Source organism: Beta vulgaris, chromosome 7 (assembly GCF_026745355.1).
Source record: "Beta vulgaris subsp. vulgaris cultivar EL10 chromosome 7, EL10.2, whole genome shotgun sequence".
NCBI classification, from domain to species: Eukaryota; Viridiplantae; Streptophyta; class Magnoliopsida; order Caryophyllales; family Amaranthaceae; genus Beta; species Beta vulgaris.
In genome coordinates this window covers 12,797,621-12,820,943 of record NC_079208.1, presented here as the reverse complement: position 1 = coordinate 12,820,943, position 23,323 = coordinate 12,797,621, and the positions used below count along the sequence as shown (strand labels likewise).

General features: G+C 34.3%; 2 protein-coding genes across 8 annotated transcripts; one reads left to right on the top strand and one right to left on the bottom strand.

Moving 5' to 3' along the window:
- The first annotated feature begins 1,794 nt into the window (after positions 1 to 1,794).
- LOC125491848 (uncharacterized) lies at positions 1,795 to 3,127 on the top strand. Its single transcript, XM_048633921.2, has 2 exons — positions 1,795 to 3,006; positions 3,107 to 3,127. The coding sequence occupies exons 1-2, from the start codon at positions 1,795 to 1,797 to the stop codon at positions 3,125 to 3,127; spliced, it is 1,233 nt and encodes a 410-aa protein (XP_048489878.2).
- Positions 3,128 to 16,752: 13,625 nt separating this feature from the next.
- Positions 16,753 to 21,867, bottom strand: LOC104884311 (interactor of constitutive active ROPs 2, chloroplastic). 7 transcript variants are annotated; one of them, XM_048648275.2, is made up of 5 exons: positions 21,598 to 21,867; positions 20,888 to 20,942; positions 20,265 to 20,361; positions 18,898 to 19,123; positions 16,753 to 18,723 (listed from the first exon to the last, which is right to left on the bottom strand). In XM_048648275.2, the coding sequence occupies exons 3-5, from the start codon at positions 20,282 to 20,284 to the stop codon at positions 17,065 to 17,067; spliced, it is 1,905 nt and encodes a 634-aa protein (XP_048504232.1). In that variant the 5' UTR covers positions 20,285 to 20,361; positions 20,888 to 20,942; positions 21,598 to 21,867; the 3' UTR covers positions 16,753 to 17,064. The 7 variants fall into 7 exon arrangements, with proteins under 7 accessions (XP_048504232.1, XP_057252238.1, XP_010667240.1 ...); XM_057396255.1 differs by having other exon boundaries at positions 18,898 to 19,120; XM_010668938.4 differs by lacking the exon at positions 20,888 to 20,942.
- Between the last annotated feature and the right edge of the window lie 1,456 nt (positions 21,868 to 23,323).

The window sequence follows — 23,323 nt, the reverse complement described above, 5'->3', positions numbered from 1 at the left end:
AAAGTAAATAACCAACCTAGTTTAGTGATCATGCGAAAACTTATGGTTGTTCATGGATGAATAATTTGATAAGCTTATATAATTAATTTTAGTTTCTAAAGCATATTAGAAGTTCGAATTATATTTTATTAGTGGTCATTACATTAATGATAATAATGGTTCAAGTTTAGTAATAAATACACCTAAGTTTATTTAGAAAGTAATGAGTTGTTTGATGGTAATAATATATGCTACTCATTGGTTAACTTTTATTTATAAAAGGTTCAAGGTTGATAATGTCTTCCTATTATTAAAAGAATATTAGAAGTAATGGTATGAACTATAAGGTAAACTTGAACTTAATTATGCTTAAGTATAACTCGAATGTCTAAAAATATTTTATGGGTAATCTCACGCCTAAAGAACGATTGTTTAGGAAGAACGAAACGTCTAATTAAATAGTAATAAATTTTATATTCAATTATTTATTAGATTAAGAGAAGGAATATTACAAGCCTCCCCCGGCTCTCAAGAAAACGTAGCTACGGTACCAGGTAACGTCTACTGCTAACACCCACGATTCCTTTCGAATGATGTTTTATGGTATTTCGCACTATGTTGTTGATGTATGGATTGTGGGATAAGAAATGTTTTATGAATATGATGATTTTCATTAAAATGAAAATATGAGTACGATAATGCTATGGTTTTAATGATGTTCCATGATTATGATTACAAAGATGTAATATAATTATGACATTTGAAACATGATAAGGTAAAGTGGAAGATGGTTCTTGGCAAGTATGTGGGCATAGAAAATGTCACCTATGATGTGACCGCCTTTCTGGCAATATGTGGACACCGAGAGTGTCATCCATTTGTGGCCGCCATTCTGGCAATATGTGTTAGGGAGACGTCCCTATATGTGATATGTGATATTTGCCAAGTTACCAATGTAATAAAGTAAGATGAAAAGATAATGGGGACGATTATGATATATTCATGAACGGATATGTTTATGAAATGGTTTTAATATTTTCTCTCCTCCCTGTTTGCTAACAAAATGAATTGAAATGTTTTACAATGTTAGAGTAGTATGTTACTGAGCCTCGGCTCATGACGTTTTGTTTTCTGTTTTAGGTACTGATGATGATAACGGGATGGCGTAGCCGTGAGGAGTTGTTTAGTTTTGAGCTTTCTTGAAGTACTTATGGTTTAGTTTATGTCAAACTATGTTAGTTGCTAAGTTTCAACTTTAGTATTGTTAAATGGATAATTATGATGCTTTAAGTTATAATATGTTGAAGTTATGATTTTATGTTAGCCTTGTGCTTTCCACTCGGGAAGCACGGCGGTAACGCACCGACCCTCTAGGTTCCGCTGCTAATGACACTCTAATTAACTTAATAATGATGATTAGAGGTCGGGGCGTTACAGACTTGGTATCAGAGCCGAGACATCGATACCTTAAGCTTAACCTTCACGGTTTTGCATAAATTACTAGCTAATAAGATGAAGTAAATTAGTAAAAAGGAATCGAAGGACTAGATAATAGTTTTAATGTAAAAATGATCATAAATCAAGGTCTTAACTCTTAAGATATGATTAATTAAGTTTTAAGGTTTCTTAAATATAAAGTGTCTGAGTGATAGGATCGGGGAAGGGAATGTTTTGACAATTTCTTATAATGCTGTTATGGATGAATATGACATTTGAAACATGAGATGTTTGATGATGCTAGAAAATGACAACGATTGAAAGTGAACCTACAAATGGAGGAATGGAAACAACGAGTCAGATGTTACGCTAGCAGAAATGAGGGCAAGGATTGATGCTCTAAGAGGTGATCCTGTCTTTGGAGATACATCTGGAAATGCACACGGAAATAATGGTAACGGAAATGGAAACGGAAATCAAATGGACTTTATGAGAATGATGATGGAACTGATGCAAGGAAACCGGCAAAGGACCAAAACAGAGCCAGAAGAGTGCTCGAATATGTTCAAAAGGTTCTCTGCTCACAGGCCACCAAGCTATGATGGAAAGCCGGATCCTACTGAATTTGAAGAATGGATAAACAGCATGGAAAAGCTCTTTGATGCCACCCAATGCCCGGACAAGTGGAAAGTAAATTTTGCAGTGTTTTACCTAAAAGGGCAAGCTGACCTTTGGTGGAAGACCGCCAAGGAGATGCAAAATCAACCTGGGTTTGGATGGGATGGTCTGAAGGAGGCTATGAGGAATCAGTTCTACCCTCAATCACTACAGCTTCAGATGGAATCTGAATTCATTCATTTGAGGCAAAGGAACATGACTGTACTGGAATATGCTGTGAAATTCAATGAGTTAGCTCGATTTGCTCCTGACCTTGTGACTACAGATCGACAAAGGATGAACCGCTTTGAAGGAGGTCTGAGTTTGGATCTCCAAGAAAGGCTTGCTGCACATATGAGTAAGTCTTACCAAGAATTATATGATCGGGCTATAAATGTTGAAAGAAAAGTGAAGCTAAGGAAGGACGTTTATGAGAGTGGGAAAAGAAAAGGAAAAGCTCAAGAAGTTTCATCACACAATGTTTTCAAGAAGCAGAACACAGGGTTCTCAGGAAACAATAATGGTCAAAAGATAGTTGCTCAATGCACCAGGTGCAACAAATGGGGCCATGTAGCCAGAGATTGTCGAAAAGGAACTGATCAGTGCTACTGGTGTGGTAAGATGGGCCATATGATTAAGAACTGCCCGACTCTTAACTTGAAGAACGAAAACACTAATAACCATGGGCCAGTGCAAAGGAACAATTCTCAGAACTATGGTTATGGTAGGAATGCAAGTAATAATGCCAACAGCAACCCTCCTCGTGGACCTCCACCAGCCGGACGAGTGTTCATGATGCAGAAAGAAGAAGCTGAGGCTGATGACACCGTTATTACTGGTACTTTTCCTGTCAACTCAATGCCTGCTTATGTTCTTTTCGATTCCGGAGCTTCTCATTCATTTGTGTCTACCACATTTGCTAAAAGTCTAAAGGTAGAACCGTGCCCTAAATTCCTTAACTTGAATGTTGCCTTGCCTAATGGTCAAACCCTGTCATGCAATGTCCTATATAGGAATTGTTCTATTCTTATAGGAACCTATAAATTTCTTGTGAACTTAGTTGAGTTTGAGTTAACTGACTTTGATGTAATTTTGGGGATGGATTGGCTATCCAAATATAAAGCTGACATAAATTGCCGCAAACACGAGATAACCCTTAGAACACCAGATGGGTGTAAAGTTTCTTATCAAAGAAGAAATGTTAAACCAAAAACAATCCCAACCTCAAAAGCTTTCAAGCTACTCGAGAAAGGTTGTCATGGATATCTTTGTCATGTACAAGACCTAAGCACACCTGAACCTTCTCTGAGTGACATTCCCACAGTATGTGAATATCCCGATGTATTCCCAGAAGAGATACCTGGCATGCCTCCACAGAGGGAGATAGACTTTAGTATTGAACTTATTCCAGGATCTGCTCCCATATCTAAAGCACCATACAGAATGGCACCAGCTGAGTTGCGAGAATTAAAGACACAACTAGATGAATTACTTGAGAAAGGATATATTCGACCAAGTGTGTCACCATGGGGTGCACCAGTGTTATTTGTGAAGAAGAAAGATGGAAGTATGAGATTATGTATTGACTATCGGGAATTGAACAAGATCACCATCAAGAATAAATATCCGTTGCCCCGCATCGATGACCTTTTTGATCAACTAAGAGGTGCAAGTATCTTCTCTAAAATTGATCTAAGATCTGGATACCATCAACTCCGCATTAAACCTGAAGATATATCAAAGACCGCTTTCAGAACTGATATGGTCATTATGAATTTACAGTGATGCCATTTGGGTTAACTAATGCCCCTGCAGTTTTCATGGATTTGATGAACCGAGTTTTCAAATCATACCTTGACAAGTTTGTAGTTGTGTTTATTGATGACATTCTGATATATTCAAGAAATTCAAGAGAACATGAAGAACACTTGAGAATGGTACTAGAACTCTTAAGAGAAAAGAAGCTATATGCCAAGTTGAAGAAATGTGAGTTCTGGTTAAAAGAAATTGCCTTCCTAGGGCACATAATTTCTGAAAATGGAGTCTCTGTTGATCCACAAAAGATAAAGGCTATAATGGAGTGGCCTAGACCAACCAATGTCACAGAAGTTCGGAGTTTTATGGGTTTGGCTGGTTACTATCGGAGATTTGTTCAAGATTTCTCAAAGATAGCCCTACCTATAACTCGATTGGTGAAGAAGTCTGTGAAGTTTGAATGGAATGATGAATGTGAATCAGCTTTTAAGGAGTTGAAGAAACGCTTACTTCTGCCCCTGTTCTTACACTCCCTACTGATAAAGATGAATTTGTTGTGTATAGTGATGCATCTAAACATGGATTAGGATGTGTCTTGATGCAAAATGAAAAAGTTGTAGCTTATGCTTCCCGACAACTCAAACCACATGAGCATAATTACCCAACTCATGATCTTGAACTAGCCGCAGTCGTATTTGCTCTCAAGATATGGAGACACTACCTTTATGGTGTGCCATGCAAGATCTTTACTGATCACAGAAGTCTTAAATACATATTCACACAAAAGGAGTTGAACTTGAGACAACGTAGGTGGCTGGAACTCTTGAAGGATTATGATCTTGATATCCAGTACCATCCTGGTAAAGCCAATGTTGTTGCTGATGCTTTAAACCGGAAATCCTACTTGAATACAACCTTAACTCTACCCAAGACAATCAGTGATGATCTAAGGAAGATGGAAGTGGAAATCATTCAACGTGCAGGAAGTGCATGTTTGAACGCAATGGAGTTGAGGCCGACATGGTTAGAAGAAGTAAAAGATGCACAAACTGGAGACTTAGAGTTGGAAAAGATAAAAGATGATGTGAAAAAGGGAAAATCACCAGGATTTGTAATTCAGGATGATGGGACATTAAGATTTCAAGGAAGAATTTGTGTTCCTAGTGATGAAACATTAAAGAAGAAAATTCTAGAAGAAGCTCACAACAGTCCTTTCTCTGTTCACCCTGGTGGAAATAAGTTATACAAGGATTTGAAACAAACATTTTGGTGGAGTAATATGAAGCAAGAGGTTGCGGAATTTGTGGCAAGATGTTTGACTTGTCAAAGGATAAAGATTGAACATCAAAGACCTGCTGGATTACTAAAACCATTAGATGTGCCAACATGGAAATGGGACTCGATTTCGATGGATTTTATTATGGGATTACCACCATCATCTCGAGGCATGAACTCGATTTGGGTTATTGTTGATAGATTGACTAAGTCTGCACATTTCTTAGCCATCAGAAACAATTGGAGTCTGGACAAACTAGCAGATTTGTATGTAAGTACAATTGTCAGATTACATGGGGTGCCAAGTTCTATAGTATCAGATCGTGACTCAAGATTCCAAGCAAAGTTTTGGAAAGAGTTGCAAAAAGCTCTTGGCACAAGACTGGATTTTAGCACTGCTTTTCATCCAGCAAGTGATGGTCAAACAGAACGCACAATTCAAACCCTTGAAGATATGTTAAGAGCATGTATATTAGATTTTCAAGGAAGTTGGGAAAAATACCTACCATTGGTTGAGTTTTCATACAACAACAGCTATCAGGCTAGTATTAAAATGGCACCATATGAAGCACTCTATGGTAGAAGGTGTAGAACACCTCTTTGTTGGAGCGATATTGATGAAGCTCGAATGATTGGACCTGAATTGATACAAGAGACAACAGATAAAGTACGCTTGATTCAAGCTAGAATCAAAGCTGCACAAGATAGACAAAAGAATTATGCTGATCGTAGAAGAAGACCACTAGAATTCATGGTAGGAGATCATGTCTTCTTGAAAGTTTCCCCTACTAAAGGTGTTATGAGATTTGGTCAGACAGGAAAGCTAAGTCCGAGGTATATTGGTCCATATGAGATTCTTGAACGAGTTAACGAAGTTGCTTATCGATTAGCACTACCAACAGACTTGGATAAAGTGCACAATGTTTTTCACGTGTCGATGTTAAGGAAGTATATGCCTGATCCTAGCCATGTTATCAGACACGAGCCCTTACAACTAAGAGATGATTTGACATACGAAGAAAAACCAATTGAGATTCTAGATCGCAGGGAAAAGCAACTTAGGAACAAAGTGATCCCTATGGTTAAGATTTTATGGGCTAACCATTTGTCATCTGAAGCAACATGGGAAGTTGAGGATCAAATGAAATCCAAATACCCTCACCTATTTGCTTGAATGATCTTGTTGCAATTTTGCAACGTCATTATTTGCTTATGTAATGATATGTATATGTGAATATATGATTTTGAAATAACATTATAAATGAAATGTACGATGTTCGGTACCTAATTACGTTTATGAAGTTTCGAGGACGAAACTTTTTCTAAGGGGGTGAGGATGTAATATCCCGAATTTTTAAACATGTTTATTAAAATAATTAAAAAGGTGAATTGTTCACTTAATAATTATTTTAGTTAAGTAAGTCTAGCTATGTTTTTGAGCTTTGAAATAAACTAACAAATTCTATGAAATATTGTAATTGAAGAGTAAGATGAGTAATAACACCCAAGTAACTTATACTACAAAAGAAGGAGATCAATAACACAAAAAAAAAAAAAAAAAAAAAAAAAGAAAGGAGGAAACCCTCCCCTAGGTGAACCCACGGCAACACCCACCACCCCTAGGCCCTACTCCCCTCTTTGTTCCCTATTCTAATCTCCCCTATTTGAACCACCATTAATCATCTTCCACCTTCAATTTTTGTCTCCAATTATCTGTTTATAAATGCACAGAAGTAATGAGCTTGAATTACAAACTCAAACCACAAATAGAAATCACAAAAATTTCTTCTCCTCTCACTCTTTCTTCTCGGCACCACCGAGCCACCAGCACGGTGTGCACCACCTTTTGCGCGCCACCCCCCCTGGCCGACGAACATTTTTCCTCGCCGGAGACCCACGCCGCAGCCCGCGCTGCTCTCTCTCACTCTCGTTCGCACACCCCTCGGTCTCGCGCGCTACTGCTGCTCGCGTTTTCTGCCGCCGCCTCAGCCGGAGCTCGCCGGAGCTAATCCTCTGCCTCGTTCTTCCCTGCTCTAAGAAGCAGAGGTAAAGAAATCTACCTCTTATAATTAGTTTTTCCCCCAAATTTCTGATTTTTAAGTTTAAAGATGTAGTTAAATTGCTAAGTTAGTTTAGATTGGGCCCAAATCAGTTTAGTTAAACCAATTTAGTTTAATTGTTGCATGGATTTGTTTGGGCTTCAAAAATCTGATTCATATTAATTCAACCAACTCAATTAAGTTGTTGCATGTGTATTAGTTGGGCTCAAATCTGATTTTCTTATAATATTAGTGAAGCTACTTTTATATATTGGGCTAATGGAGTTAAATTGAAACTGATTTAGTGTTTTATTGGGTCATGTTAGTTTAATTTATTAGCTGAACATGATGTTGGGCTTATAATCTGATTTACTTAGTTAAGTCACTTAAGTTAATTTTGTTGTTTTGATATATTGGGCTTAAGTGGACTGTTTTGTTGTTTTGATTAAGACACTTAGTTTAGCTTAAACCTTTGACTAGTTGGGTTGATAATTATACTAAGAATTAATTAAAAAGGTTAGGTTAAAATAATTAATTACTAGTCCTTATAATCTGAATTTTTTTGTAAGTTAATATTTAGAACACTAAACTTGTATAAGGAACTTCATAAGTTTATTAACTACTAATGTAGGAGGTTAATGCCAATATTTTAAATAATTAGAATAAAGTAAATAACCAACCTAGTTTAGTGATCATGCGAAAACTTATGGTTGTTCATGGATGAATAATTTGATAAGCTTATATAATTAATTTTAGTTTCTAAAGCATATTAGAAGTTCGAATTATATTTTATTAGTGGTCATTACATTAATGATAATAATGGTTCAAGTTTAGTAATAAATACACCTAAGTTTATTTAGAAAGTAATGAGTTGTTTGATGGTAATAATATATGCTACTCATTGGTTAACTTTTATTTATAATAAGGTTCAAGGTTGATAATGTCTTCCTATTATTAAAAGAATATTAGAAGTAATGGTATGAACTATAAGGTAAACTTGAACTTAATTATGCTTAAGTATAAACTCGAATGTCTAAAAATATTTTATGGGTAATCTCACGCCTAAAGAACGATTGTTTAGGAAGAACGAAACGTCTAATTAAATAGTAATAAATTTTATATTCAATTATTTATTAGATTAAGAGAAGGAATATTACAAGCCTCCCCGGCTCTCAAGAAAACGTAGCTACGGTACCAGGTAACGTCTACTGCTAACACCCACGATTCCTTTCGAATGATGTTTTATGGTATTTCGCACTATGTTGTTGATGTATGGATTGTGGGATAAGAAAGTTTTATGAATATGATGATTTTCATTAAAATGAAAATATGAGTACGATAATGCTATGGTTTTAATGATGTTCCATGATTATGATTACAAAGATGTAATTAATTATGACATTTGAAACATGATAAGGTAAAGTGGAAGATGGTTCTTGGCAAGTATGTGGGCATAAAATGTCACCTATGATGTGACGCCTTTCTGGCAATATGTGGACACCGAGAGTGTCATCCATTTGTGGCCGCCATTCTGGCAATATGTGTTAGGGAGACGTCCCTATATGTGATATGTGATATTTGCCAAGTTACCAATGTAATAAAGTAAGATGAAAAGATAATGGGGACGATTATGATATATTCATGAACGGATATGTTTATGAAATGGTTTTAATATTTTCTCTCCTCCCTGTTTGCTAACAAAATGAATTGAAATGTTTTACAATGTTAGAGTAGTATGTTACTGAGCCTCGGCTCATGACGTTTTGTTTTCTGTTTTAGGTACTGATGATGATAACGGGATGGCGTAGCCGTGAGGAGTTGTTTAGTTTTGAGCTTTCTTGAAGTACTTATGGTTTAGTTTATGTCAAACTATGTTAGTTGCTAAGTTTCAACTTTAGTATTGTTAAATGGATAATTATGATGCTTTAAGTTATAATATGTTGAAGTTATGATTTTATGTTAGCCTTGTGCTTTCCACTCGGGAAGCACGGCGGTAACGCACCGACCCTCTAGGTTCCGCTGCTAATGACACTCTAATTAACTTAATAATGATGATTAGAGGTCGGGGCGTTACATCCCTAAACCAATATTTGTTACACTTCAATTTCTACAAAACTCGACACATACGCACATCTCTAATAGCTAAACTAAATTTTCTTTCTTACTCCCTAAGCACTACTTTGATTTTTAAATTCAAATGCTCACTGGTAAGTGCGTTTTTTAACGCACTTTATGGACTCCTTTTAGCTCATTTTGTTCCTCTTTCTCCCCTTTCTTCCCTCTTTCTTCTCCATTTCCCCTTCTATTTCATTCACTTGATCATTTTTTATCATAGTGATATTTTGCTAGATTTTTAGTCATTTTTGACCGAATTTCTAGTACATTTGCTTTCACCCTATTTTGTGATATTCTTAATACAAGTGGAACTACCTATGATGGATATGAGTTGTAGAGTTGGCAAAATGAAGTAATAAAAATAGAGAACACATTGAGAAATAGTGTGTTTGCACCATTCCCGGTGTCCGCTCGCACAAAGGAGCACATAGTGCCATAAAATCTTGTATGGGGAACTTCAAATGGACACAACTTTCAAACCACAAATCGGATGAAAATAATTCTAGTTGGAGGTGAAAGCTCGTTTTGATATCTTTTCAACTACTGGTTATAAGCTTGATTTGGACATAAACGAAGAAGTTATGCTCGTTTTAAGTTGAACTGTCCAACCAGATTAGAAAGAATGGTGCATACGCACCTGATTATGGTGCGCCCACACCATTCAAATCTGCGAAGAAGAAAATACGAGGCTTACCTTAAAACATTGGAGTTTTGTTTTAGTTAAACTTATGCTTTATTATTCTAGACTATAGAGAGTATTGTTAGGGTTGATACTAGAGAGATACCACACATTAATTTTGTCAAAGATTGGAGATTCCTAGATCATTGTTTGTGATTCCTACAACTTCGAAGGTACTTTTTATTCAATTTAATTTCAAAGTTTTAGTTTTTTCATTCCATCTTTTCATGGTTGTTCTTGGCTCAAGAACAAATTTCATTAAGAGCTCCATTGTAGAATTCAGACCTAACCATTAATCAAGAAGCGATGGGAATGATGGAACCCCTGAATACATAAGATTCAATTAAAAATGAATCCTGATGATTCAGCGGGAAGGATGACGGAACGAACCAGAGACCAATTCATATATTCTGAAAAATGAGAAGCTAGTTCTTCCTTATTATTAGTTCTCCATTCTTATAGTCTCATAATTGTTATTTCTATTAGATTAATTATCTCTTAATCATATTTAGCCTGGATTAGTCATATATTTCATGTTTGATTGCTTAGAATCCATGATCAGTGAGTAGTTTCTTATATAGGGTTAGGGTGAAAATATGGATTAGGGTATAACTGTTTTGTTAATGTGATTGTGATGTTCTAAAGAAATTTATGCATTGATCTTGGTGTTATTTCTATTAATTTTCGCTTTTTCGTTCTTAATTTTTGCTTTTTCGCTCTTAATTTTCGCTTTATTTTGTTAATTATGTATATATGTTAATTTGTTATTTTTGTATATTCGTTTATTTTCTGTAATTTATATTTTTAGTTAGATCTAGTTCGTTTTTTTTGTTTGTAATTTTCACTTAGTTAATGTGTTTACGTTAGTTAGTTAGATGTATTTTTTTATATTTCGTTCATTTTTCATATGTATTGTTATTTAGTTAGATTTAGTTTATGTAATTTATATAATTTTCGAATGTATTATTATTGTACATATTCACATTTTGATTTTATTTTTGGCGTACACAAGCTGCAGTGCTGCTTTGTTGGATTTGTTGGATTTGGTCCTGCTTTGTTGCTGCAGACCTGCAATGCAAAGCAGGTTTTTTTAAAAAAAAATCATGACCCAAAATCTGATGCGGTCATGCCAAAACTGCATCAGATTATTGTTTTCTGATGCGATTTCGGACCGCATCAGAAATGATTAGTGACCTGTTGCTCCCCTACCTGATGTGAACCAAAATCGCATCTGAAAGGCCAGTTTTGATTGCATTAAATGGGGTTTTTTCCACTAGTGGTTTTGAGACTTTAGGATAGATATTGATCACATTTATGTTTTGGTATTTTGAATTCAAATGTTCTTAAATCGAGTTTTGAACTCTTTTATCATCCCCAAGAATCAACTTAATTTTTAAACCAAGATATTGGGTAGAAATTAAGGAAATCCTTTACTAGAGGTTTCCGAATTTATTGAATCTCTTGATGAATTGACTGAAGACCATTCGAGAGAGGATTTAGTTGATTGATTAAGTGATCATTCTCGATGACCATTTGAGAGAGGACTCGAGTATTTTACAGGAAAAGTAAACCTTGCATAATCGTCTCATTTGCTTCATAATCGCATTAATGATCGTTGCTCCACTTTGATCCATACTAGTAACCTTAACTCAAGTGCTTCCTATTTGATATTTTTAACTCGCTTTATTTGCTAGTTTTTTTTATATTAGCTAGTAGTAGTTGTTACCAAACCATTATTAAAACCCCCAAAAGCCCTTCTATTAGATAATCTAGACTTGAAAGACCTTAGTTAATCCCATTTTTCCTATGGATCGACCCTTGACTTGCCTTTACTATGTTCTTAGTATTGCTTGTTAGGTTTTATAAATTTTGTTTGGAAAGCGATTTTGATGCCTTAACCTTAACGACACACTAAAACCTCTTATCACTCACCCAAAAGAATATAACTTTCCTCAAGCCACATATCACACCCACCTCAACATCCCCAAAATATATTTCACTTATGAAATTCCAATACCTTGTATTCAACCTTCCACTACCAAAATAACCATTAAATCGGTTCCGATAACCTTTTGCTCTTGTTAGGTGGCTACTTAGCATACAATCGCAGAATTGCTCTGATATCATCTGTAATAACCACTCTTTCGAGCTGCTAATTAAAATAATTTAACAATTACAACTAGATAATTAAAAATGAACTCATTCGTAAAACAATTTTTATCTAGATAAAAATATTTGTCAATTATTAAAAGCTTTTTAGTACTCCCTCCGTTTCATTTTAATTGTTACACTTTGATATTTTACAATATTCATAAATTTCACTTTGAGCATCATTTGTGATTTATACGCGGATGAAAATATAGTCACGTAGGATCTTGTTAGATTCATCATAACATGTATTTTATTAATATGTGCTTTTTATAATTTTTACAAATACAAAACTAAAGGTATATGTCATTAAAGTTTTGCATTGACATGCGTGAAAAGTGTAAGTGTGTAGATTAAAATGAAACAGAGGGAGTATACCGGATATTACATATGCCCTACCTTATAATTTTTATTTTTGTTTTTGCACTTCAATATTTAAAATTCGATATTATTAGACTAAATTATATTCTTATGATGTATAAAATTTCTTATTGTGCTCCTTGTTCTAATCTAGTTGCAAAACTAAATATCTTAGGGCCTATTCGGCAAAAGTACTTGTTATAGTAAAGATTAGTTGTTAACTGTTGGAGTAGTTATTATTGTCTGATAGTAGCTGTCAGAAGTTAGTTGTGAAAGTAGCTATGTAAAATACAATTTGATACAAAAAAGACAAAAACTATATATTTTAGTTATAATATTAATTTCAATAAAATGATTAATACTACCTCTGTTTTTATTTAGTTGCAACGTTTTGACTTTCACGCTTGCCAATGTACAAATTCAAATCGTTTTATCTCTAATTGTATGTAAGTAAAAATTATAAAAATTTGATATTATGAAAGCTTACATCGAAACGAATCAAACAAGATCCCACATGACTATATTTTGTTTAACATATAAATCAATAAATGTGGTCAAATAAGAGAACATGAATAGTGCAATTTGTCAAACGTTGCAACTAAAAAAGAACGGAGGTAGTATATTATATGGTTAAATTCAATGTTCATTATATAATGCATTTTCCCCTCAAAAAAAAATATAAAAAAAGATAAAATATTAATAGAAGTTTGGCACTATTGAAAAATGACATTTGAATATGTAATTCATTAAAACTAAAACCGTCCTCATAATTATTTATCCAAATGATATGTTTTATAATTTGTCACATATAAACATAAATATTAAGTATGAGATAATACCTTTGTTTCCTAATACATCCATCATTCCATATGGCACACAAATTAAGGATGAAGAGGCAGGGTTGTGATTGAATTCAAACCCATGTGATTATGTTTTAAAGGAGGGGGTGTATTGAAACATTCAAAAGAGAAAATTAAGCATGTATTGTGAAACATCTAAAAGAGGAAAATGGTGCATATATGGTGAAAAGATAGTATATATATAAATTTATTAAAAGGCGTTCCTAAACAAGGAACGATGCCACATGACGCTCTTCCTAAGGGCTAAATATTTCATATAATTAAAAAAATTAGAAATTAGACAATATAGGTGCGTTGATCATGTGACCTCATGTTCATATACTAAAGTATTAACCACTATACCAAGTAGCATTTAGTGTTACCATTTTAAAGTACAAAATTAATAAATAAAAATTTTCCTATTCTGAAGAATAGCCCGGGCCTAATAACTAGTTAAATAATTAATTTGATATACATTATTGATTTCCACTATGATGAAGAGTTTGATGCATGTATCAATTAACAAAATTTCTTATTTCATGGCTCATGCATCCAAAGTTTTTTTTTCCTATCTTCCTGTGCTATAAGTGCCCAATATTTAATGGGAACTAGCATTTTTTTTGTACACTATGCGTGCGTGTCATATTACCATTTTTTTCAATTAGTTATTCAGCAGTGTTACAAAAAATTTAATTGAAACAGAAATTTATATTTATTTTCATTTTTTTTTAATATGTTTTTCTCAAATCAATATTTTGTTTTTTTTTTTTTTTACTTATTTGTTCATCATTATTCAAATATAGTATTGAGAGAAGAAAATATAAAGCGGAAGAAAGCTTGTCCTCGAATAAAGTGGAAGAGTTTGATTTATATAATAGAGATTACCGAGTAATAATCAGCATTTAGGTTTTAAAATATTATCTGTATAATTATTAATATGAAATTCAAGTTTTTATTTTTTCTTCTGATTGTGTCAATGAAGTTATATTGTCAATTTAATTTTGATCAGAGTTTTTCACACATATGTAAGAAGAGGAAATCCTTCTCCTTAATTTAATATTTGATTGAAATATCAAATTCAATTTCATTGTTAACTTGTCAATATATATGACAAGTAGGAAGAATAAAGATTATAATATCTGGCAATATATCAGATTTTTTGTAAGGGGGACAGTATATTCCTCCCCCCTTCACTAATATAATAGAGATAATTTTTCTGTATGGTGCTTTTCAGGGATAAATACACCAGTGGCGGATCTAAAAATTCAGAAATGGGGGTACGGAACAATGAGTAATTAGATTCATAAAATATTTCATTTTTCCGTCCCTAATCTTTGGCTATATTTTATTTTTTGGAGTTAAATTTCGCCAACTTTAACCTAAAAATACCATTAATATATAAGAAAAAATATCATATGATATAAATGCTCCGATACAAGATGTAGATAAAGGTAATGAATTTGAATTCCGAGGAAAATTTGAAAGATAAATTATTGTAGAAGAATTTTTTTAAAATTTGTTATTGATATAAGTCACATAATCATGTTAATAAAATAAGGTGAAAAATGGTTATTAGAAGATAAAATGATGACTTAATAAGTACATAGAAGTGAGATAAAAAAAAAAAATCCAACAATTTTAATATAAGTTAGCAACTTTCTATAATTAATATTGGTGTATGTATAATAAGAATTGCATATTTAACTTCTACATAAGTTATTCCTTTTATTTAGGAGGGCCTCAAAGAGTAAGAGGGAAAAAAAATGTTGCTAAAGAACATTTGAGAAAAAAAAAAGAAAGATTGAAAGGTAGATTACAGGAATCGAACATGCAACCTCACACTCTATCTTTTATCAATTTCCTCTCCCTTACCACTGAAACAAACACTAGTTTTGATAAAAGTCTGCATGTGTAAACTATATATATCTGCTTTTCTAATTAATGGCGGTACAGACGTACCCACTGTACCCCCTGTGTATCCGCCTATGAAATACACACTGGACAATTCTACTGGAGTAACAGAGTGCCACGTGGCGTCCACGCACGCCTTTTAATATATTTGTATAGATTAGACGAACCGAATACTGAATTTTTCTAACAATCCCATTCCATTTCACTTTAACCAAACACTAATATAGTCATCCATTCTCTTCTCCTTCCTTTGTTTTCGTGATTCTCGAACTACAACATATAATTTCAAAATTAAAATAACTCGATAGTCTTACGGAACGGATTAAACTAGTCACTAAATGGATTAAACTATTTATTAAATGGGTTAAAAAATATTATTACTGAATAGATTAAATTGGTCACAAAATAGATTAAATTGGTTCCTAATTAAATAGATTAAACTAGTCACAATATTAAAAAAATGTGGCATGTTCTTTTCTTAATACTGTATTTGGGATGTGCCTAATTTTAAATTAGAAGTAGGTGGTATCTTACAAGACCAACTGATCAAATTCTTTCTATGCTACAGAAATCTTATATAAAAAGTTTGAATCATTGCTCCCCGAACCAATATTTACTAGATTGTAATTTCAATTTCTAAGAAACTCGAAAACAATACACACGCACATGCGCGCGCACACTCATCACTAAACCAAACTTTCTTTCTTTTTGAGCACAATTTTGAGAGTTCATTCGTCATACACTCGGGAATGGTACATCCAATGCAATTTTTTGCTCATTGGCTCGTTTGGAACTCTACCTATTATTTGATTATGCTTATTTGGAGGTTTCAAATGAGCAATGAGCAATGAGCAAAAACAATAGTCTTGATGTACCATGCTCATGATACACCGGGGTGTATGATAAAAATAGCCCTAGGTTTTAAAAATCTATTGCTTGATTCTTAATCGATGAGGAACTCACATTAGTATAGCTCAATCTTCCTCAAACCACGAACCACGCTTAATTTAAGATCTCCAAACAACAATTCACTTCTGAAATTACAATACCTTATATTCAACCTTTCATGACTCAAACAACCATCGATCGATCCCGGTGATATTTTACACCTTCTGGGTGACTAAACATGATTTGTTTTTGGAGTAACTTGATATGCTTTAGAATAAGAAATTTCTCTTCAAAATTCAGATCTCTAAATACAATCTTAACCAAAACTAGGATAAGTTTACTGTCTTTAGAGTAAGTAAGGATGGAAATTAATCAAGTCAGTCTTGGATGTTAATAGGGTTGTGTTGGTAATGATACATACAAATATTCTCAATCTATCATACATATTATAATCAATTACATAATTTAACATTTTCTAATTATTACGTTGGAACTACTTTGGTGTTTTTGGGTCAGACAGATCAGATTCGGATCTATATTTTCAATCAGGTTGCGGGTTCTAGATCACCATTTCCCTGGTTATAACTGGCAGATGCTGGTAGACTTCAATCAGTTTTACGGATCAGGTACTGACTAGCTCTACATGCATTTATCACTGTCATGTCATTGAATTAATTAGTACATTGGAACAACATTCCATCAACAAGAGAAAGAAAGGGAGAACCCAACTGAGTTCAAGAATGTGCTTATGTGCATGTATCAGGCACAATTTCGCAAAATGGAATGACTGAAATTAACAAAATGTCTACTTCACTATACAAAATCCTCTGTAAAAACACTTCTCTTGCCAGAGATTTTTTTTTATCCCCCCAACCACATACATGATTACATTGCCATATATATTCTACCAGAACATAAAGGAAATTCTAAAATAGAAGTATTTAAACGCAGCACATAAAGCAGTTCTCTTTTTGGGTGTGTCTTATTTTTGACCCTTCTTCCATAACACCCCAATCTTCTTTAACATGTTACCATTTTTCTTTTTGAGTGAGTCATCATCCATGTCGTCTGAAAGAGGAGAGTCCATCTTTGCAGCAAGAGTGTTATAGCTGCTATCAAGCGAAGATGTTCGGTCAACAAACTTCCCATTGCTCCCAGTTGAAAGCATATTGGCAGCTGCCTCAGCAGCCTTCCTCCATTGGTCTGACTGAACTTTCAATCTCCTAAGCTCAGCTTCTAGTTCTGAGTTTGCGGTTTGAGCTGCATCTAACTGTTCAGCAGCACGTGCAGCTCTTTGACTGCTTTTATTTGCCTCCTCAGTCACACACCCGAGTTTCATTAAAACCTCGTTTTCAGCAGCCTTTGCTAACAATGCAGCCTCTTCATCGACTTTGCTTCTCTCATCTTCTCGTTTTTGTATCTCTGCTTTTAGCTTCTCGTTCTCCTCTGTGGTATGCTGAAATTGAATCTCTTTATCCAACAAAGCCGTCTTAAGACCCTGAAGATCTTCCTTCAACTTCTTAAGCTCCCCCTCAAGTTCAGATTTTTTTAGATTAATCTCGTTTTCTTCAATTTTCATACTTAGTTTTTTGTTATCTTCTGATATATTCTGGAGCACAGTGTCCTTAGTCATAATCTCCGATTTCAGCTCTTCCATCGCACCATTTGCTTTCTTCAACTCTAAATCCAATTTTGCCTCCCTAGCACTATAATATGATTTTGCCTGCTCCACTTGATCAAATGCATTTCTAATTTGCAATGTGCTTTGGATATATTCCTCCTGGTATCTAAGCTCAGAAGCTTCTAATGCAGACTTAAGTTGGCCAACCTCTAGCTTCCATGAGTCAATTTCAGCTTTAAGCTCATTAGTTTCATCTTTCTTGCCATCATTATCCTGCTTAGGCATGATTTCTGATGCATCTGATGTATTTTGGCTCCTATTTTCCAGATCTTCCTTGAATTTCCTCACTAAATTCTCAAGTGAAGTAACTTCACCTTTGGATTGCTCCAACTCTGAGACCAAACTGTTGTAAGCCTCCTTTGCCTTAAGGGCTTCAAAACGTAGATTTTCTGCATTTTTCATGGTTTCTTGTAATTGCAGCTGAGCCTCTCTAGCCACTTCCAGTGTGCGTGCTTCAGATCTTTTGCATTCATTGAGCTCTTTCCTCAAGTTCTCAACCAACAAAAATGTTTCTGAGAGCTCCTCCCTTAAATTTTCAATCTCAGCATGCGCCGTTTCTGCATGCATACTCTGGGTTGCTTCAGAATCAGCCACCATTTCAAGTTGTCTTTTGAGTTTCTGGATCTCGTTCAGGGCGGAGGCCAGTGCAGCAGAATCCATAGAGTGCTGCTTCTGGATAGCCTCAAGCTCAGATTGCCAGACTCGGTCGCGTTCTTGGGAGAGTTTGCGGAGTTCTTGAACCCGAGCATCCTCACAACTAGATAGCTCTATCAGCTGCTGTTGAGAATCTTCAAGCCTTTCTGACATGACTGAGAGCTGTTTCTTTGTTTCGTCAGCCTCTTGCTGGGCACGCCGCTTTGAAGCTTCAGATGAGTTCAGCTGGTCTTTTGCCCTCTTAAATTCATCTTGGAGCTGACCGAGCTGAGATTCAAGTTCTGACAATTTGATTGGGGTATGCTTCTGGATGTAACAAAGCAGATGACATAGTTAATTATAGTTTTGTCTTCAGTTCGTTAAATGAGTTATATCCATAGATACTTTAGAATGTAGCCAAATGAACGCTTAACTTAATTGATTGCAGATCATCAGAGAAAATATAGTTGATCAGACCCCATTCTAGATTAAATAGACTACCTCGGTCATTGGACTTCGTGGTGATCCACGTTCCAAGACTTTAGGACTCCTCTTTTTAGGAGTCTTACTCAAGGAATTTGGAGGAGTGATTGAACCAGAAGCAGAACCTGATCCTGCCACCTTGAGCTGCCGATCAATCCGATTTGTCGAGGGAGATGACTTCTGGGAAGATTTTGTGGAAGGAGATGTCCTTGGAGGCACTTCAGAATTTGATGAGCCATTCCTACTGTCCACACAAATAAGAATCAGCATATATAGGACTTAACTACCAAAAACCACCTGACATCCAGGTGGTCCTTTTTTCCTCATTTTATTTGTGATGATGTTTGTTTATAAAGGGCCAGTAAGGGCAGACACATAGATGAATTGGCAGCATATTCTGTTGCCAAAACCATAGATCATTAATAATCGATCATGCAGAATCCATATGACACTGGATATTTCTATGGGTGTGAATGTCACAAACTCACAGAAACAGAAAGAAATACAGTATATATATCATTCAGAGGACTAAAGCATCGTATATCTCTCTATACTCTTATCCCATGTTACAACTATTTACAAGGGAACGGAATAGAAAAAACAAGCAAACTGCTCCCCTTAGATAATCTCACATGGAAGATGCAAGAACTAAGAAGACAATAGTAACAAGTATATCATATTGAGATGCAACAAGAAATCGATGCAGTAGAATGATGTTCCAACAAAAAAACATTAACATGATTTTCGTTCAAAGCTCACGGTGCTTCATCGACTCAATAGGCTCAGAATGATGAGGCTATGCACCCTTTTCCCGCTTTGTAAATAATGTACAGAAAGGTTTCGCAAGTTCTCCTGCTACTTATGTTCAGCTTCAAAGAAAAGACTTGTATTGATGTTTTACTATCTCAAAAAAAATACATGCAGTTAATAATCAACAATATAAAACAGCATAAGACATCTTTCTTTTCCCTTTTGTCTCATTCTGTTTGGGAACTTGGGTACGTAAAATCATAACAAACGAAAACCATGCCAAATGTCCCCTAAAGGCAAACATTACCAACAGTTTAATCACAGGACAGCACTCACTTGTTCAGTAATGTAGATAAATGTAAGCATGTTCTGACCATATGAAGCAAATATTAACTTATGACCATATGAAGCAATATAGCCTATGACCATATGAAGCAACATCAACTTATGACCATATGAAGTAATATCAAGCTAACAAGTTTTCAACAAAAATACAGAGAACAGACATTTTACCACTTCAACTACATATTCTCGAGCCACGAATTCGACTAAGGAAGAAAAGAAGGTAAGGAATCAAGCAACAAGAATAGAAAAGCTCATATAGTTGCGAAGTTAAAAAATAATGTGCACATTACCTCGCTTTAGGAGTCTGCATATTTTCACCCTCCTCTTAAAGCAACAAGAAGAAAACAGTAATGGTCAAATTATGCTTCAAAGCTTTCCTGACCCACTCTGAAACAATACATGTGCAAAGAAGTTATGAAATGTTTGATCAAGAATACCAACTCTTAATGAGTAATTTTTACAGCACAAATCCAAAACTAACAAGCAACAATAGAATACAATCCCTTCAAAGGAACTCAATATAAATTAAACCACCACCACTAGTACCAACCAAAACCACAACAGAAACCATATTAGGAAAGCAAAATACACAATTGTTATTTCTGAAAAAGCTAAATATAACAAAAGTAACATCCACAATTCACAAACCACATTTCTACGTTTCTTTCTTTTTCTTTTCCTCCTTTTCACTCCTATCCATAACTCATAAGCTGCGTTTTCTTTTATCATCTTTAATTAAAATTAAAGCTAATGTATATAAATGTTCTTAAGTAACCATGAAGCAAAGACCTAGAAGCCACAATAAATATGCTTGCATACTTCAACAAACAGAATTATTTTGTGATGTACCCCTTTTTCTTTTACTTCTTCTTTTCACAACCCCAATATCCAGTTTTAAGCAAACAAGCCATACCTCTTCTACATAATAAATATTGTTTTTGCTATCGCTTTTGGCTTGTTCAGTTCACCTTAAAATAATAAACATAATTTCAATATAGTAAAAATAAGTTCCGTTCAGCAAAAATAAGTAAGTTATACAACAGATAAAGATAGAGTAACAATAAGAAATAAGTTCTTTATTGATCAGAAAAAAAATGATAGCATAGACAAGAAAACAAATCAACTGAAAATTTGGAAGACATACTATATAGTATTATAGTGCACTAACAATAAATGAAGCAAATGTTATTAAAATGGTGGGTTTAGATCTAGGAGTACTTTTAAAGAAATATAATCTGAAATACAGTAATTAATTAACACTTGCACTTATACAGGGGAAGAAGTAATAATTTAATTCACCAAAACCCAATGATATCTATTTTTTGAAATAACTCAATATGTACCTCCACCATTATGAATTATGATCCAACGAAAATAAAATATATATTTTTTTTTTTTTTTGAAAAAGCAACTCCAATAAGTAGAAAGAAAGTGAGGAACATGTGAAAGGCTACTAGTATTAGCATCACCTCCGATCTCAGATATCCTGGAATTGAATTTCACCCTGATGTTCTACTTATAACTTACAACTTACAAGTGAGTTCGACTTACCTTAAAAAAAATAGAAATAAAAACATTTGATTTTAGACATAATGTAAAAGAAAGAGAGAAATGTGGGCATACCAGAAATATATATGATGAATGAGGAGAGAGGAAATGAAGGAATCAGGGGGAAGTTGGGAGTTGCAGCAAGTAGCAAGTGAAGTGTTTGAAAATGTGGGGGAAGTTGAGAGTTTTAGGAGAGCTAGAAAACAAAACCCTAGTTGAGAAACAGAAAAAGAAAGAGAAAGAGAAAGAGAAAGAGAAGGAGAGAAAACAGTTGCATTTGCATTGGAGCTTGAAGTTTAACACTTTACAGTACCCAAAGCAAAGAAGAGCAGAGCAACTGAGTGACTGAGCAAGAGCAGTTTCTTTGTTGGTTTTATTTACTCCCTCGTCTTTTTTTATTTGCTACAAGCACTTTTTCACAAAGACCAAGGAGGTAGTGGGGACCATTGACATAAATAGAATTAACAAAAAAGCAAATAGGTAAATTATGGGACCTATGTATTATATATGGAAACATTTACAAAATCAAGAAGGGAGTGATGGCAAATTTGTAAATAAAGTGTGGAACCTATGTACTATATATGGAAATATTTGCAAATGTAGCAAATAAATTGAAACACCCCTAAATGGCAAAATGTAGCAAATAAAAAAAGACGGAGGGAGTATATATTTCTCCCCTCTTCGAGTGTCAGTGCTGACTGTTATGACTTGTGGACTGTGGACTGAAGAAAGATAATGAAAAGGCGGGAGGGTGGGGGAAGATTTCGATGTGTCTTTACTCTTTTGTGCATGTCCATGTTTTTTAGGACTTTTTTTTTTTACCAGCATCTTTTACCCCCTCAATCTGTGGGAGGGCCGAGGGGGAGGACAATAGGAAGGTTTTTTTTTTTATACGGTTCCATTATTTTGGATTGAGAAAAATTAAATTAAAATTACATTAAATTAGAATAAATTATTTTGAACTTAATTAAATTGGAATAAATTAAATTATAGTAAACTGAACTAAACTAAACTAAACTAAATTAAAATGAACTGAAATAAGTTTAAAAGAACAGGGACATACTACTATGGTCCTGTTCTTTTGGACTTATTTTTAGTTCATTTCAACCCAGTTCACTTCACCTCAATTCATTTCAGTACGGTTAAGATTAGTTCAATTCAGTAGTTTTCTCTCACAATTTTCATTCAATTCAATTCAATTTAACCCATTTCAGTTAAAAAGAATAAAGCCTATAAACGGAGAGAGCAATAAGCTAAAAGAATGTTATGTTATGTTAAATACATGTATGAACATTTAATGGTAGTTACCTAGTTCTTCCGTATTATAATAACTGCAACGTATTTTACTGCCAAATTTCTTAAGAAACTCACGCTGAGAGGAGAAGTATAAATAGATAAAAAGTAGGACTCATGCGATAGAAGAGAGATAAAGTGAATATATTACCAAATAAGATGTGTTGCAATTAATATTAAACTTCCAAATAAGGGAAAAATTGCAATTCATGGATAATTAGAGACTTATCCAATGTAGGATTCCCCTCATGCATGATCAGTGAACCAACTATTGAGTTCGATGGTGAGGGTAGGAATAAGATCGTGACTCAAATTCGTCCATTGATGGCCTCTACTTAATAACGATTCATTTCAAGTATTATGCAATTGATAACAACATAACATATTAATGCAATCTAAAAATTAATTTATGTCGGTTAGTTAAACACGCAAAAGACTAATTTTTGGTGATGTGTTATTATGCAATCAAATTACTAGGAACCTAATCCAAATATCCAAATTATCTAAA